Raw genomic sequence first — 12088 nt, 5'->3', positions numbered from 1 at the left:
TCCTCTCATTATCAATTCAATACCATATAACAAGTAAGTAAAATACAAGTAAAGTTCTGCTTGCCTTTCTTACAAGAAATTGGTATTCTACACTTGATGGTAGGTTCTTCTTGCCAACTTGTCCATTGGAATTGACCAATTGAGAATGTAAATGCTTTGAGAGCGTTAGATCCATTATTGTCGGGGTAAAATGTGTTGAGTATATGGTTAAATGACTAAAATTTATTTCTCATTTCGTAGCAAAATTATGAAAAATAGAAGTTTTTGCTTAACAAATTTTGTTGGGTTTTTCTACATGGTACCCTCAAATTATTGCGTTTTCTATGTTGTGCCCTTCCAAATTCAAACTTTTACACGGTGCCCACAAGTTTTGTGTATTGTTTTATATATGCCCTCCATAAGCTGTTTTGTTAACTGTAATTAACTTATGGTTAAGTTAACCACCCACCTTAGTTAATTACTACTTAAATTTAAATGACATAAAATACATAAATAAAACCCCATTCTGATCAAACCTCTCACACTCATTGATGATGTTCACAAATTTGACAGAAAGAATTGTAAAATAATCTAGTCAAAGAAAACCAAAATGACAGAGAAAGAATTGGCACAAATTTAAATTTTCATTGATGATGTTCACACAAATCCACCTACAAAACAAACAAAGCTAATCATCCTTTAACTTACTACAATCAAAGCTAACTCATCCTTAATTCACTTTCACATAAAATAACCAGCAAAATAATGACGGATTGCTATTCACCCCTTCTTGAAATTGTGATTCGTAGAAGACACCTTCAATTTAGCATGTTTTGGTGTCTTGCAATTACATTTGAGTCGATTTGACATCGGAGAATGACGATACGGTGAATATTGGGGCTGAATTGGACGGTTTTACGGGAGAGGGATTTTTGGGTTTTAATGGGGAAGGTTGCGGATTAGATATTGGTTGAGGTTGTTTGCTAATTCGTTGTTGTAGAATTTGGATTTTAATTAGTGATGAGAAGATTGAGAAAGTTCAGAGAAAAAGAGTTCTTTTATCAATGTTTATTATGGAGAAGAAGAATCTGACAATGGTTGAAGATCTTGAATTTGGGGAAATAGAACCACATTATCTTATAAAGTTATAATTACATCTTATTAACCTTGTTTTTAATAAAATAAATGGAAAAAATATATATATTGCTAACCATAGTTAGTAGTTAATTTAAAGTGTTTGACAGTAACTTAATGAATGGTTAAAAGTGATAAAGTTACTTAAACTTGTGGGCACCGTGTAGAAGTTTGGATTTAGAAGGGCACAATATAGAATACGCAATAAAAGTTACTTAAATGATGTAATTAATGAATTAATAAGTTTTTATTAAATATGGACCTCACAATTGCTGGTATAATCATGAGAATAGTATGCTAATTGGACATTTTGTTGATTATTTATAATTTTTCCTCTTTGTAAACGAATTTTGTTTATAATTGTGATGAATTGAGACTCCCTCCAATTTTAACTTGTAAGTGTTGTTATGAGAGGAGGTTAATATCATAGAAAATCATGTACATCTATTATTATATAATATAACCTATTCAAGAGGAAAATTGTGAAAAGATATAAAGTTATACTTAGCGTTTTTGTCAATGGACACTTGTCAATTTCCTTGCATAGATTTACCAAGTTGGGGGTTTCTCACTCTCTTTCACACTCCCAACCTCACCTAACTTAAGAAGGTATAACAAATAAACTGGTAAATTAAGTTTAAGTTTACTTTATATAGTTATATTAGAAAATATACCCCCTTTTTAATATAGTGTGGAAGAAAGTTGGAAGTAAGGAGTTTCCATTCTAATAAGATTAAATAACTGGTTGTACCTTGCCTCCTCTTTAAGCAAAGGCATCATCCTACTTCACCTCCTAGTCTCCTACTCCTTTCAGTTAGACGGCCACTTTTGGTGGCTCTTGTTAACCGAATTGAATAACCTGACCCGACTAGCCTCGAGTGGTCGAGTTACATACCAAACTGAAATTTTAACACATTTTATTAGACATGAATATTATTGATTACATGTATTGTTATAACTCTCACAACCCTTGATAAATATAAGGGTTTGTGAAATAATTTGGGGAAACATTAAAGTTTGTACATAAATTGTGCTACTGGTGCACGGGGTACTTCCAATTCTTACTAAAAAAAATAGAAGTAAATTACACAATCTTTCTATAATAACAAATAATCAATTATCAATAATATATTTCTATTGCATCATTACAATTCAAATTAGAAAAAAGAAAATAGGAAAAGTTAAAATTTTAGACCTGGAACTCACCAAGTCTGAAGTGACACCCTTCCCTAAAGTATGTATACTACATCATTTAAAATTCCATTTGAGTATTTAATAAACTCAATACTAAAGTGTTATACTTTGTACCTATAATATGATGCAAAATCACAGCTCTGTATGAACTAAGTGATCTTCTATTGATTCCCCAAGCTGGGAAATCCTCATGTCATCATCAGAACTGGAATAATCTTTGTCACTGGAGGTAAGGCAATCAGCAGGAGGGTTGATTGTTCCGAAGCCAAAACCAGTGACAGAGTTGCAGTATGTCTCTGTTGTGCCATCCTTCCGGTGCAAGTCAATGTTCGTGAGGACAATGTTCTTGCAAGGAACTGTGTCGCTGCAAGCAAACTTCATGGCTTGCTTGCTATTCGTAGTTCCTGTAATATTCCGGTACATCACCTGACTTATTTGCACAGCAGTCGACTGAAAAGGAGGAAAAAGAGAAATCAATAAAAAGATTAGGTAATTGATCATGTGATCACAATGAGAAAGGGGAAAGGTAAGAAAGAAAGACAAAAAGAAAAGGAAAGACACATCATTAGACTACTACTGCCATTGGAATGGCTACCTTTTCGGCCTTCAATATAAAGAAGAAAGAAGCAAACAAGCAAATTTTCCATTCCCTGGAATAGCTAAAAAAAGTTATATCATTGCTAATTAATCAATATCTAAGAGCTTAAATTAATAGCACGTGGATTCTTGACCAAACCGCTGTTCTGTTCACTTATCAGAGCAGGACTGCTGTCTTAGTAGAGAGGGAAGGGTAACACTACAGCCCTTGAGATTCTTTGCTTAAGTTTGCCCTTTCTAAGGCATAACTTCCTTGCTTGTGAATTGAGTTACAGATTTCTTGGGCAGAACTGATTCCTTTATAGCTTCTTTCAGGTGCAACAAGAGAGTAAAAAGACCATGAAGCTGGAGCTAAGAATCATCCCCACCCACAATCTAACACACAAAGTACCAGCTAGAACACTACTGAAAGTTAGTTTTCATTGCCCGAGAAGCCAAACCAAATATTTCCCAGAATATACCAATCTCACTTACAGCCAGTTGCTACACTTCCATCTAAATGAAATCAAATCCCACTGCAAACCATCCATTGATAACATCTACAAAAGTACAGCAGGTAAAAAATCATCACTTTTTCCACAGTAGAAACTCATTCTAAATCGTTGCCTATTGTAAGACCATAAAACCAATCCACTACTTCCTTTGTTTCAGAGTAAACTATCCTGACACCAAAAAATCCATCTCCCAATCCCAAAAAACCCTTTCAACAGCTATGATCCGCATCAGACAACGAGGCTCTGTTGGCCATGAACAACGAGGCTCTGTCGGCCACGAACAACGAGATCCTGTCAGCCACGAACAACGAGGCTCTGTCAGCCATGACAATGACTACAAGCTAAAAGAAGCTAACCCTCAGCTGGGAGAGCGGTGGCCCAATGGAGGAGGCTATGGTGGACGAGCATGGATGAATAGTGGAGAGAAATTCAGTAGTACTTATGATCTTGTTGAGCAAACATACTACCTTTATGTTCGAGTGGTGAAAGCCAAAGATCTTCCCCAGAGTGGTGTCACTGGAAGCTGTGATCCTTATGTAGAAGTCAAGCTAGGGAACTATAAAGGGCGAACCAAGCATTTAGAGAATAAAAGGAATCCAGAGTGGAATCAAGTTTTTGCTTTCTCAAAGGACCGTATCCAAGCATCAACATTGGAAGTCTTTTTAAAGGAACGAGAGATGGTGGGGAGGGATGAGTACATAGGGAGGGTGGTGTTTGACCTAAGTGAGGTCCCAACCAGGGTCCCACCTGATAGCCCATTGGCACCTCAATGGTACAGGCTGGAAGATCGAAGAGGACAGGGGAAGGTCATGGGGGAGGTAATGCTGGCTGTTTGGATGGGCACGCAAGCTGATGAAGCCTTTCCAGAGGCATGGCACACAGAAACAGCTTTTGTTCAGGGAGAAGGGTTATTTAGCATTCGTTCAAAAGTCTACATGACCCCAAAATTATGGTACCTGAGAGTGAATGTGATAGAAGCTCAGGATGTGATTCCAAATGATAGGAGCAGAGCTCCAGAGCTTCTTGTGAAAATACAAGTTGGCAACCAAGTTTTGCGGACTAAGATAAGTCCACCAAACACCATGAATCCGCTTTGGAATGAGGATCTGGTTTTTGTAGTTGCCGAGCCCTTTGAGGAGCAGCTAGTCCTCACTGTTGAGGATCGTGTTCATCCAGCAAAAGATGATGTGCTAGGCAAGATAATGCTACCAGTCAACATCTTTGAGAAGCGGCTAGACCACAGACCAGTTCATTCTCGTTGGTTCAACCTGGAGAAATTCGGATTTGGAGTCTTGGAATCTGACAGGAGGATGGAACAGAAATTTTCCAGCAGGGTGCACCTCAGAGTCTGCCTTGAGGGTGGGTACCATGTATTGGATGAGTCAACAATGTATGTCAGTGACACGCGCCCAACAGCACGTCAACTTTGGAAGCCACCAGTCGGAATTTTGGAAATGGGTGTTTTAGGTGCTCAAGGTCTTCTTCCCATGAAGACAAAGGACGGCAGAGGCACCACAGATGCATACTGTGTGGCAAAATATGGTCAGAAATGGGTTCGGACCAGAACGATTCTGGATTCTTTTGCTCCTAAATGGAATGAGCAATACACATGGGAAGTTTATGACCCATGTACAGTAATAACATTGGGAGTATTTGACAATTGCCACTTGGGCGGATCTGAAAAGCAGGGTACTGCTGGTAAATCAGCCAGAGATTCACGAATTGGAAAGGTAAGAATTAGACTATCCACACTCGAGTCTCATCGTGTTTATGCAAATTCCTATCCTCTCCTTGTTCTGCATCCAGGTGGGGTGAAGAAGATGGGAGAACTCCAGCTAGCAGTTAGATTCACCAGCTTATCCTTGGCCAACATGATTTACATGTATGGCCATCCCTTGCTCCCTAAAATGCATTACCTCAACCCTTTCACAGTAAACCAAATAGACAGCCTTAGATTCCAAGCCATGAACATAGTGGCAGCAAGACTAGGCAGAGCTGAACCGCCATTGAGAAAGGAGGTGGTGGAATACATGTTAGATGTGGATTCCCACCTGTGGAGTATGCGAAGAAGCAAAGCTAATTTCTTCAGAATCATGGCAATTTTGTCAGGCACAATATCAATAAGCCGGTGGTTTGGTGATGTTTGCCATTGGAAAAACCCTATTACTACAGTCCTAGTTCACATTCTCTTCTTAATATTGATATGGTACCCAGAGTTGATACTACCAACTATGTGCCTCTACATGTTTTTTATTGGTCTATGGAACTACAGGTTCCGCCCACGTAACCCACCCCATATGGATATCAAACTTTCATGGGCAGAAGCAGTACATCCAGATGAACTTGATGAAGAATTTGACACATTTCCTACTTCAAGGCCACATGAAATCATTAGGATGAGGTATGATCGGCTTAGAAGTGTGGCTGGAAGAATTCAGACAGTGGTGGGTGACTTAGCGACTCAAGGGGAGAGATTCCAGTCCCTGCTAAGCTGGCGGGATCCAAGAGCGACTAGCTTATATATAATGTTCTCCCTTTCTGCAGCTGTGCTTCTTTATGTGACTCCATTCAGAGTAATTGCTCTAGTAGCAGGGCTGTACACACTGAGGCACCCGAAGTTCAGAAGCAAGCTGCCTTCTGTTCCTAACAACTTTTTCAAGAGATTGCCTTCTCGAGCTGACAGCTTGCTCTAAGCAATAGGTGTTAGTCAATTGATGGACACATCTGTAGTTTCAATGTCTTTTCCATTTTTACTTCTTATTATCAAAGTTTAATATATTTGCTGAATATAAAAAGTATGTTTCACGTTTCTAAGTTATATTGCATATATATTTTTTTTCTCTTAACAAGAGAGGCAAAACCTTAGCCCTACTTCTGAAAATGACGTCTAGGATTATCTAATATTCTGTTTTTTAGACAAGAAACTAGAAAGAACTTTGTTTTTTGTATGGAAGACACTTGAAATCAGTTTACGTAAACAGGAAACAACCATATTTCTAGCTGAACATCAAATAAAAAAATGGACACCTTAAATTTACCTGGTTTCCACAAGGATTGGGAGAATCGCAATAAAATTGATCGATGATTATAGGATTTGCAACGTCTTCCATCATCACATTTTCAAAGCGTATTGCTTTGACATAACCAGAGCCTCCCTGCATGAAGAAGGCAAGAAGAGGGATTCAAGTTCTGATAATTTAAACTCAAAGGAAGAATCAAAGGTAGAATTAAAAAATAATAGTACCAGAGCTTGAACAAATAGATTTTAACTTTAAAATAAATTCAATTTTTAGAGCAAGGATTTATAAAACTATTAAAAAATTGAGAGAGAAGAAATGCATGCAGTCCTACTTCTACCGTATACATGCAGCAATGTCATGTTACTCCAGCACAGTAAGTCAGCTCTTTGAAATAATCGTTTTCTTAATTATCTGTTCCATTGTTTGAGAAGGGAAGGAGGGGGGGGGGGGGGGGGGGGGGGGGGGGGGGAAGAGAGTTGGAAATGACATCTGACTTTTCAATGCTTACCTGCCAAGTCTTGCACCCTTTATAAATGCACCACTTAGGACAACTTTTGTGACAATGCCAGTTGAATTATCCTTGCCCAGGCTTCCTATGCTGCAGTAGCAAATCAGATTAGTGAAATACAGAATACGCCAAGATTTAAGAGGTCACATCACAGAGGCAATGATTAACTTGTTAGAGAACTTAGAACATCTAAGAATTGAAAGAAATACCTAATTCCATGTCCAGGACCGCAATAAATCTTCTTCATCTTGATAGCTGAACTGGCATTGACGATTGAAACACAATCATCCCCTAGTGTACAAGTGTCAGCACAAAATTTAGCTAGTTAGCAATCTCAGCATGCCTGAATCAAATAACTTTTTTGGTGCATATTTAAAATGGTGCACACTTTCTTTGTATATTTAATGTAGGTTATAGAGCACTGCTTTGAGTCTTAAACTAAAGGACACAATACAATATGAATCCACTTATTGTCCCAAGTATTCATTTGTAAAAGGTTCAGATTATAGCAACATTTAAGGACAGAGCTGCTCAATGTTGCAAAATACCTGTTCCGATTTTACAGTCGAGGAGAGCAACATTTGTTGATTCAGTGATATGTATTCCATCAGTGTTAGGACTGTCTTCTGGGGAAGAAACTAGCACATTGGATACTCGCACAGAATTGGAACGGGCAATAACAAAGTGCATTTGTTGGCTGTTCTGGATAGTCAGACCCTTTACCCTTATAGCAGAGCTTGAATCTATTGTCAGTGCCTTCAGCCAAAAAAAATAAAAATAAAATAAAAATAAAAATTATCAGCTTGTTGCATCCTTTAGATTCCGATAATTATGATCTACAAATAATTTGCTTAACAAAACCGCAAGTTCACCAACCCCATCATACAACATGACAATCAAATCTAGATATTTCCAGAATCACATAAATAGAGTATTTTAGAACCAACCCACAATCCATGCAAAATAAATAATTAAAAATGCATATAGTCCAACATAGATAAGGGATACGTACTGTTGGTGCTCCTTTGCATGGCTGCAGGATCAAGGAAAATTGACAAAACAGACAGATGGATTAGTACATACTTATCAATTCAATCAAATTTATCAGTCAGTAATACAAAAATCAGATGATGACAAAGAGTTACTTACATTGGTCTTGTTTTTTTTGCAGGATGCAGCCCACCATTTACTGCCAGATCCATCAATCACCCCTTTGCCTTGGAAAATAACACTTGTTAAGTTGTGAAAATTCAACCAAGTCCGGGAAAATTTTGGATCCCAGTCCTTGGGCTCTCCTGGTGCAACTATTGTGCCATCAACCTGCACACCAAGCACACAACAGTAGCCAAAAAAAAACTCTCATCAGAAATAGTTACATTCTATGGGGTTCACATCACCAGAGCAGACATCACAGCTAGATTGAATTGGAGCGTAGACATATTAACATTTCTGGATAAAAACTTACCTGGATAACTAATCTGCCTGCACACGGTCCTTCAAATTTTGTTGCGTTAACAAGATAACGACGCCCTTCAGGAACTAAGAGCACTGCTTTTTGTGAAGAACAAGCCTGCTTCCATGCACTAACAAAGGCCTGAAAATATTTTCATAGAAAAATACAAGTTTAGCAGCATTGTCAGAACTTACACATGCAGGTATAAGATTTATCAATCAATGAAGTTCATGCTGCATCAGGATTACCTGGGTATCATCAGAATTCCCATCTCCATTAGCACCAAAGCTATCGACATTCACAAGAACATGTCCAGCATTCGTACTGGTCCATGAAGGCATTTCAAAAGCTTCTATTTCATCTTCTTCATATATGTCAAAGCTTTCGAGTTCTCCAAGCATAGCAATTTTGTCATGTACCTCATATTCTGCAATGCCATGAGCTGTTATTAATAAGCTAAGGAAAAGAACATAGAATAATTCCATAATTTGTGAGTTTTTGCAGGATTAGAAAATTAGAGTAGGATAATTTATGAGCAGACACTGGGTTTGCATTTATATGCAAGATTAGCATTCAAAATTAAGTGATTTATGAAAATCTGGCTTGGCTTGAAAGTAGATGAAGAGCCAACACTTTCTCCATGCCTACACTTCAAGTATAAGTGAAAAATCTTTTACATATCTTTGCTTTACTCTTAAACCAGTAGACCTTAGTTTCACCAGTCAAAAAAGCTCATGAACTCCTCCAACTAGCAGACTAGCACCGTATATGCATTTCTATTATAGACCTTCCAAAGAAAGATTTAAAAAATGTAATTTCTAACTTTCCCATATTACCCATAATAAAACCATTAGCTAATTTTTTAAGAATGGAAACATTGGTGTAGCGGAAATGTATAACTATAAATAATAACAAAAATAAAATAATAAAGCAATGATGGTATTATAGCTTGAATCCTTATAAATAACCCAATCAAATGCGGCCTATAAATTAGGGACGGAAGGAGTAATAGTTTTTGGCATCATCAGGCAGACCACCCAACAACTGTAAAGATCTGAGTGATACAAAAGGATCAGACACGCCATAAACCAGAAATAGATAAATCAAGAATAAGTTATGGTCAACTATATAATTAATCTGTACTCTTCCATACTAGAACAGCTTCTAGATGATACTTTCCACTTTCCAGACTGCCCAAGTCTTAAAGCCAAAATCCTTTCCTTTTCTAGAAGGATAATTGGTCCAGGCTCATCAAAATGCAGGTAATTTTTTCATAAAGAATGCAGCTCAAAAATAAAATATTCTAATCCTGTACTATTTAAATATGAACATTTTGCAATAAGATTCATGGCCTATTCTGTGTCATTACCACAATTCAAGCGATAAAGCTGTGACCAATCTCCCTAACCAACTGTCTTGCCATTCTAATCTCTCTGTAATGCATGGACAATTCAGAATCTCCAACTTCATGATAAAAATTTGAAACTTGCAGACACGCTCCAGAATTTTCGGGTTCAAGCTCCATCAAACGTTTTGCAACCCTTTGTCCAACAACTTCATTCTTGTGCATCCTGCAACTTCTCAGCAGTGAGCTCCACATGAAAGAAGCATCCTTTACAAAAGACAACTTCAACAAATCTTCAGCTTCATATACCAACCCAGCACGTCCTAAGAGATCAACCATGCATGAATAGTGCCTCTGATCTGGTTCAATACCATGAGGTGATTTCATGGACTCAAAAACCCGTCTTCCTTCCTCTACTAAACCTGAATGATTACACCCTGTCAAGACACACAAGAATGTCACCCTATCTGGTTTCAAACCCTTTTGGAACATCATTTCGAGCAATTTTAGGCACTCTCTTCCTAATCCATTCCAGGCATACCCATTTATAACTGATGTAAAGGAGACAACATTGGGTGAACGTAAACCCTCAAATATCCTGCGTGAATGATCAACCTGGCCTAATTTGGAATATATATCAATTAGTGAACATGAAATCACTATGTGAGACTCTAATCCATTTTTTATAGCAAGAGAATGAAGCAATGTGCAGCTTGTTAAGCTCACAAAAGAAGATCCTGACAATGCTTTCAGTGCAGTGGACAAGGAGAATTCATCTAATTCAATCCCCTCATCAACCATGAATTTAAACAACTCAACCACCTCTTCAGCACAAGTACAATGTAACAGAGATGTCAAAAGAGCATTGCAGCACTCCCTGGTTTCAGAAAAGCATTCCTCGTATATATTAAATGAACTCTCAATCTCGTAACATTTTCCATACATATCAATAAGAGCAGACTGAACATGGATGCTTCCACAATCAAATCCCAATTTTAGAGCAAAACAATGCAACTGTCTTCCCACAACAAGATTCCCACTTTTGCTGCACGAATTCAAGAGCGCAACAAGCGAACGAACAGATGGTTTCATACTCCAATACTGCATCCGCACAAAACATTCAAGTGCATCAAACAACACCCCACTATTAGCATATGCAGAAACAATTGAGTTCCACGAAATCACAGCATTATAAGGAAGAACATCAAATGATTTCATAGCATCACTCAGAGTCCCACAAGCTGAGTAAAAATCCACCAATGCATTAGCTACAAAGTGATTTGATTCAACCAGCCCAGCCTTGAGAGCATGACAGTGCAACTGTTCCCCTTGAATTACAAAGTTTCCATTACAACAGCCCTGAAGCAAATAACATACCATAAGATCATTCAACACAACCCCATCAAATTTTACTCTAGAATACTGCCTTATAACCTCATTCCACAAACCCAATTTACAAAATCCACGAAAAACCGAATTCCAAACACCATCATTCCTTTCAGGCATCTCATCCAAAAATTTCAACCCATCATCAACAAACCCTGATTGCATATAAAGGTCCACAATTGAACCCCCAATATACAAATTCCCACAAAACCCAAGTGAAATCACTCTACAATGTACTTGAATTCCCTCATAATAAAACCCATTATTGCTACAAATGCTCATAACAGAGGAAAATGTTGATGGGCTTTCACTAAAACCCTGAAATACCATTTCAGAATACAATTCAAAAGCTTTCCCTGGCATTCCATAGCGTTTGTACCCAGAAATCAGCAAGTTCCAAGAAACAACATCTCTAAGAGACATTTCATCAAACAGTTGGTGGGCAGAGGCTAAAGACCCTGATCTGATGTGATTGTCTATAGCACGATTGTTTAAGAAGATAAGCTCAGAAGTGTCAGTCTTGTAGTAGGAATCAAGATGCAAGCGCCGGAAAATTGCAGGGATTTTCCGGCATAAATGTCCCAATAATTTGGGCATTTAATTTATACTTGTACAATTAACAGACATGAGTAACATGACACACCAATACACCATAATAGCATTAACTTGAAAGGATTAGTATTTTTTTTCCTTTTAAGGCTCTAAAACAAAATTTAACTAGCTCTTATTATCAAAAACTTGATTAAAATGGAGGAAAATATGTACTATTGTTTTTTCTTGTTTGATTCCTAGTGGTAACAAGGTGTGAATATTTTTTTGGGATTTTTACTTTTACCATTATTAAGTATATTACTCCCTCCGTCCCCTTGTGATAGTCCCTTATGCACATTTTTCACGGGAATTAATAAACACAAATAAGAATAGTTAAAGTAGATTGAAAACAAAAATTGACATTCGGTATGCAAAAAAGTAGGGAGA

The 12088-nt window shown here is 37.6% G+C and overlaps 1 protein-coding gene and 2 pseudogenes across 3 annotated transcripts; 1 reads left to right on the top strand and 2 right to left on the bottom strand.

Moving 5' to 3' along the window:
* Positions 1–2007: 2007 nt before the first annotated feature.
* On the bottom strand, positions 2008–9172 carry LOC145641519 (putative polygalacturonase At1g80170; annotated as a pseudogene). The gene is made up of 9 exons (XR_014115451.1): positions 8628–9172; positions 8392–8520; positions 8076–8246; positions 7939–7959; positions 7475–7682; positions 7136–7217; positions 6927–7016; positions 6437–6553; positions 2008–2757 (listed from the first exon to the last, which is right to left on the bottom strand). The product of XR_014115451.1 is annotated as a putative polygalacturonase At1g80170 (transcript).
* On the top strand, positions 3316–6091 carry LOC145641469 (FT-interacting protein 1 pseudogene; annotated as a pseudogene).
* On the bottom strand, positions 8698–11817 carry LOC145641487 (pentatricopeptide repeat-containing protein At3g13880-like). 2 transcript variants are annotated; one of them, XM_081692312.1, is made up of 2 exons: positions 9749–11817; positions 8698–8821 (listed from the first exon to the last, which is right to left on the bottom strand). In XM_081692312.1, the coding sequence occupies exon 1, from the start codon at positions 11705–11707 to the stop codon at positions 9755–9757; it is 1953 nt and encodes a 650-aa protein (XP_081548438.1). In that variant the 5' UTR covers positions 11708–11817; the 3' UTR covers positions 8698–8821; positions 9749–9754. The 2 variants fall into 2 exon arrangements, with proteins under 2 accessions (XP_081548438.1, XP_081548430.1); XM_081692304.1 differs by having other exon boundaries at positions 8717–8806.
* Between the last annotated feature and the right edge of the window lie 271 nt (positions 11818–12088).

Source organism: Chenopodium album, chromosome 1 (genome assembly GCF_948465745.1).
Source record: "Chenopodium album chromosome 1, dcCheAlbu1.1, whole genome shotgun sequence".
NCBI classification, from domain to species: Eukaryota; Viridiplantae; Streptophyta; class Magnoliopsida; order Caryophyllales; family Amaranthaceae; genus Chenopodium; species Chenopodium album.
This window is presented reverse-complemented; position numbering and strand designations above follow the sequence as displayed.

Bases quoted from the DNA above. Each gene is read 5' to 3' on its own strand.
- LOC145641487 (XM_081692312.1), bottom strand. From the start codon at position 11,707: ATGCCCAAATTATTGGGACATTTATGCCGGAAAATCCCTGCAATTTTC.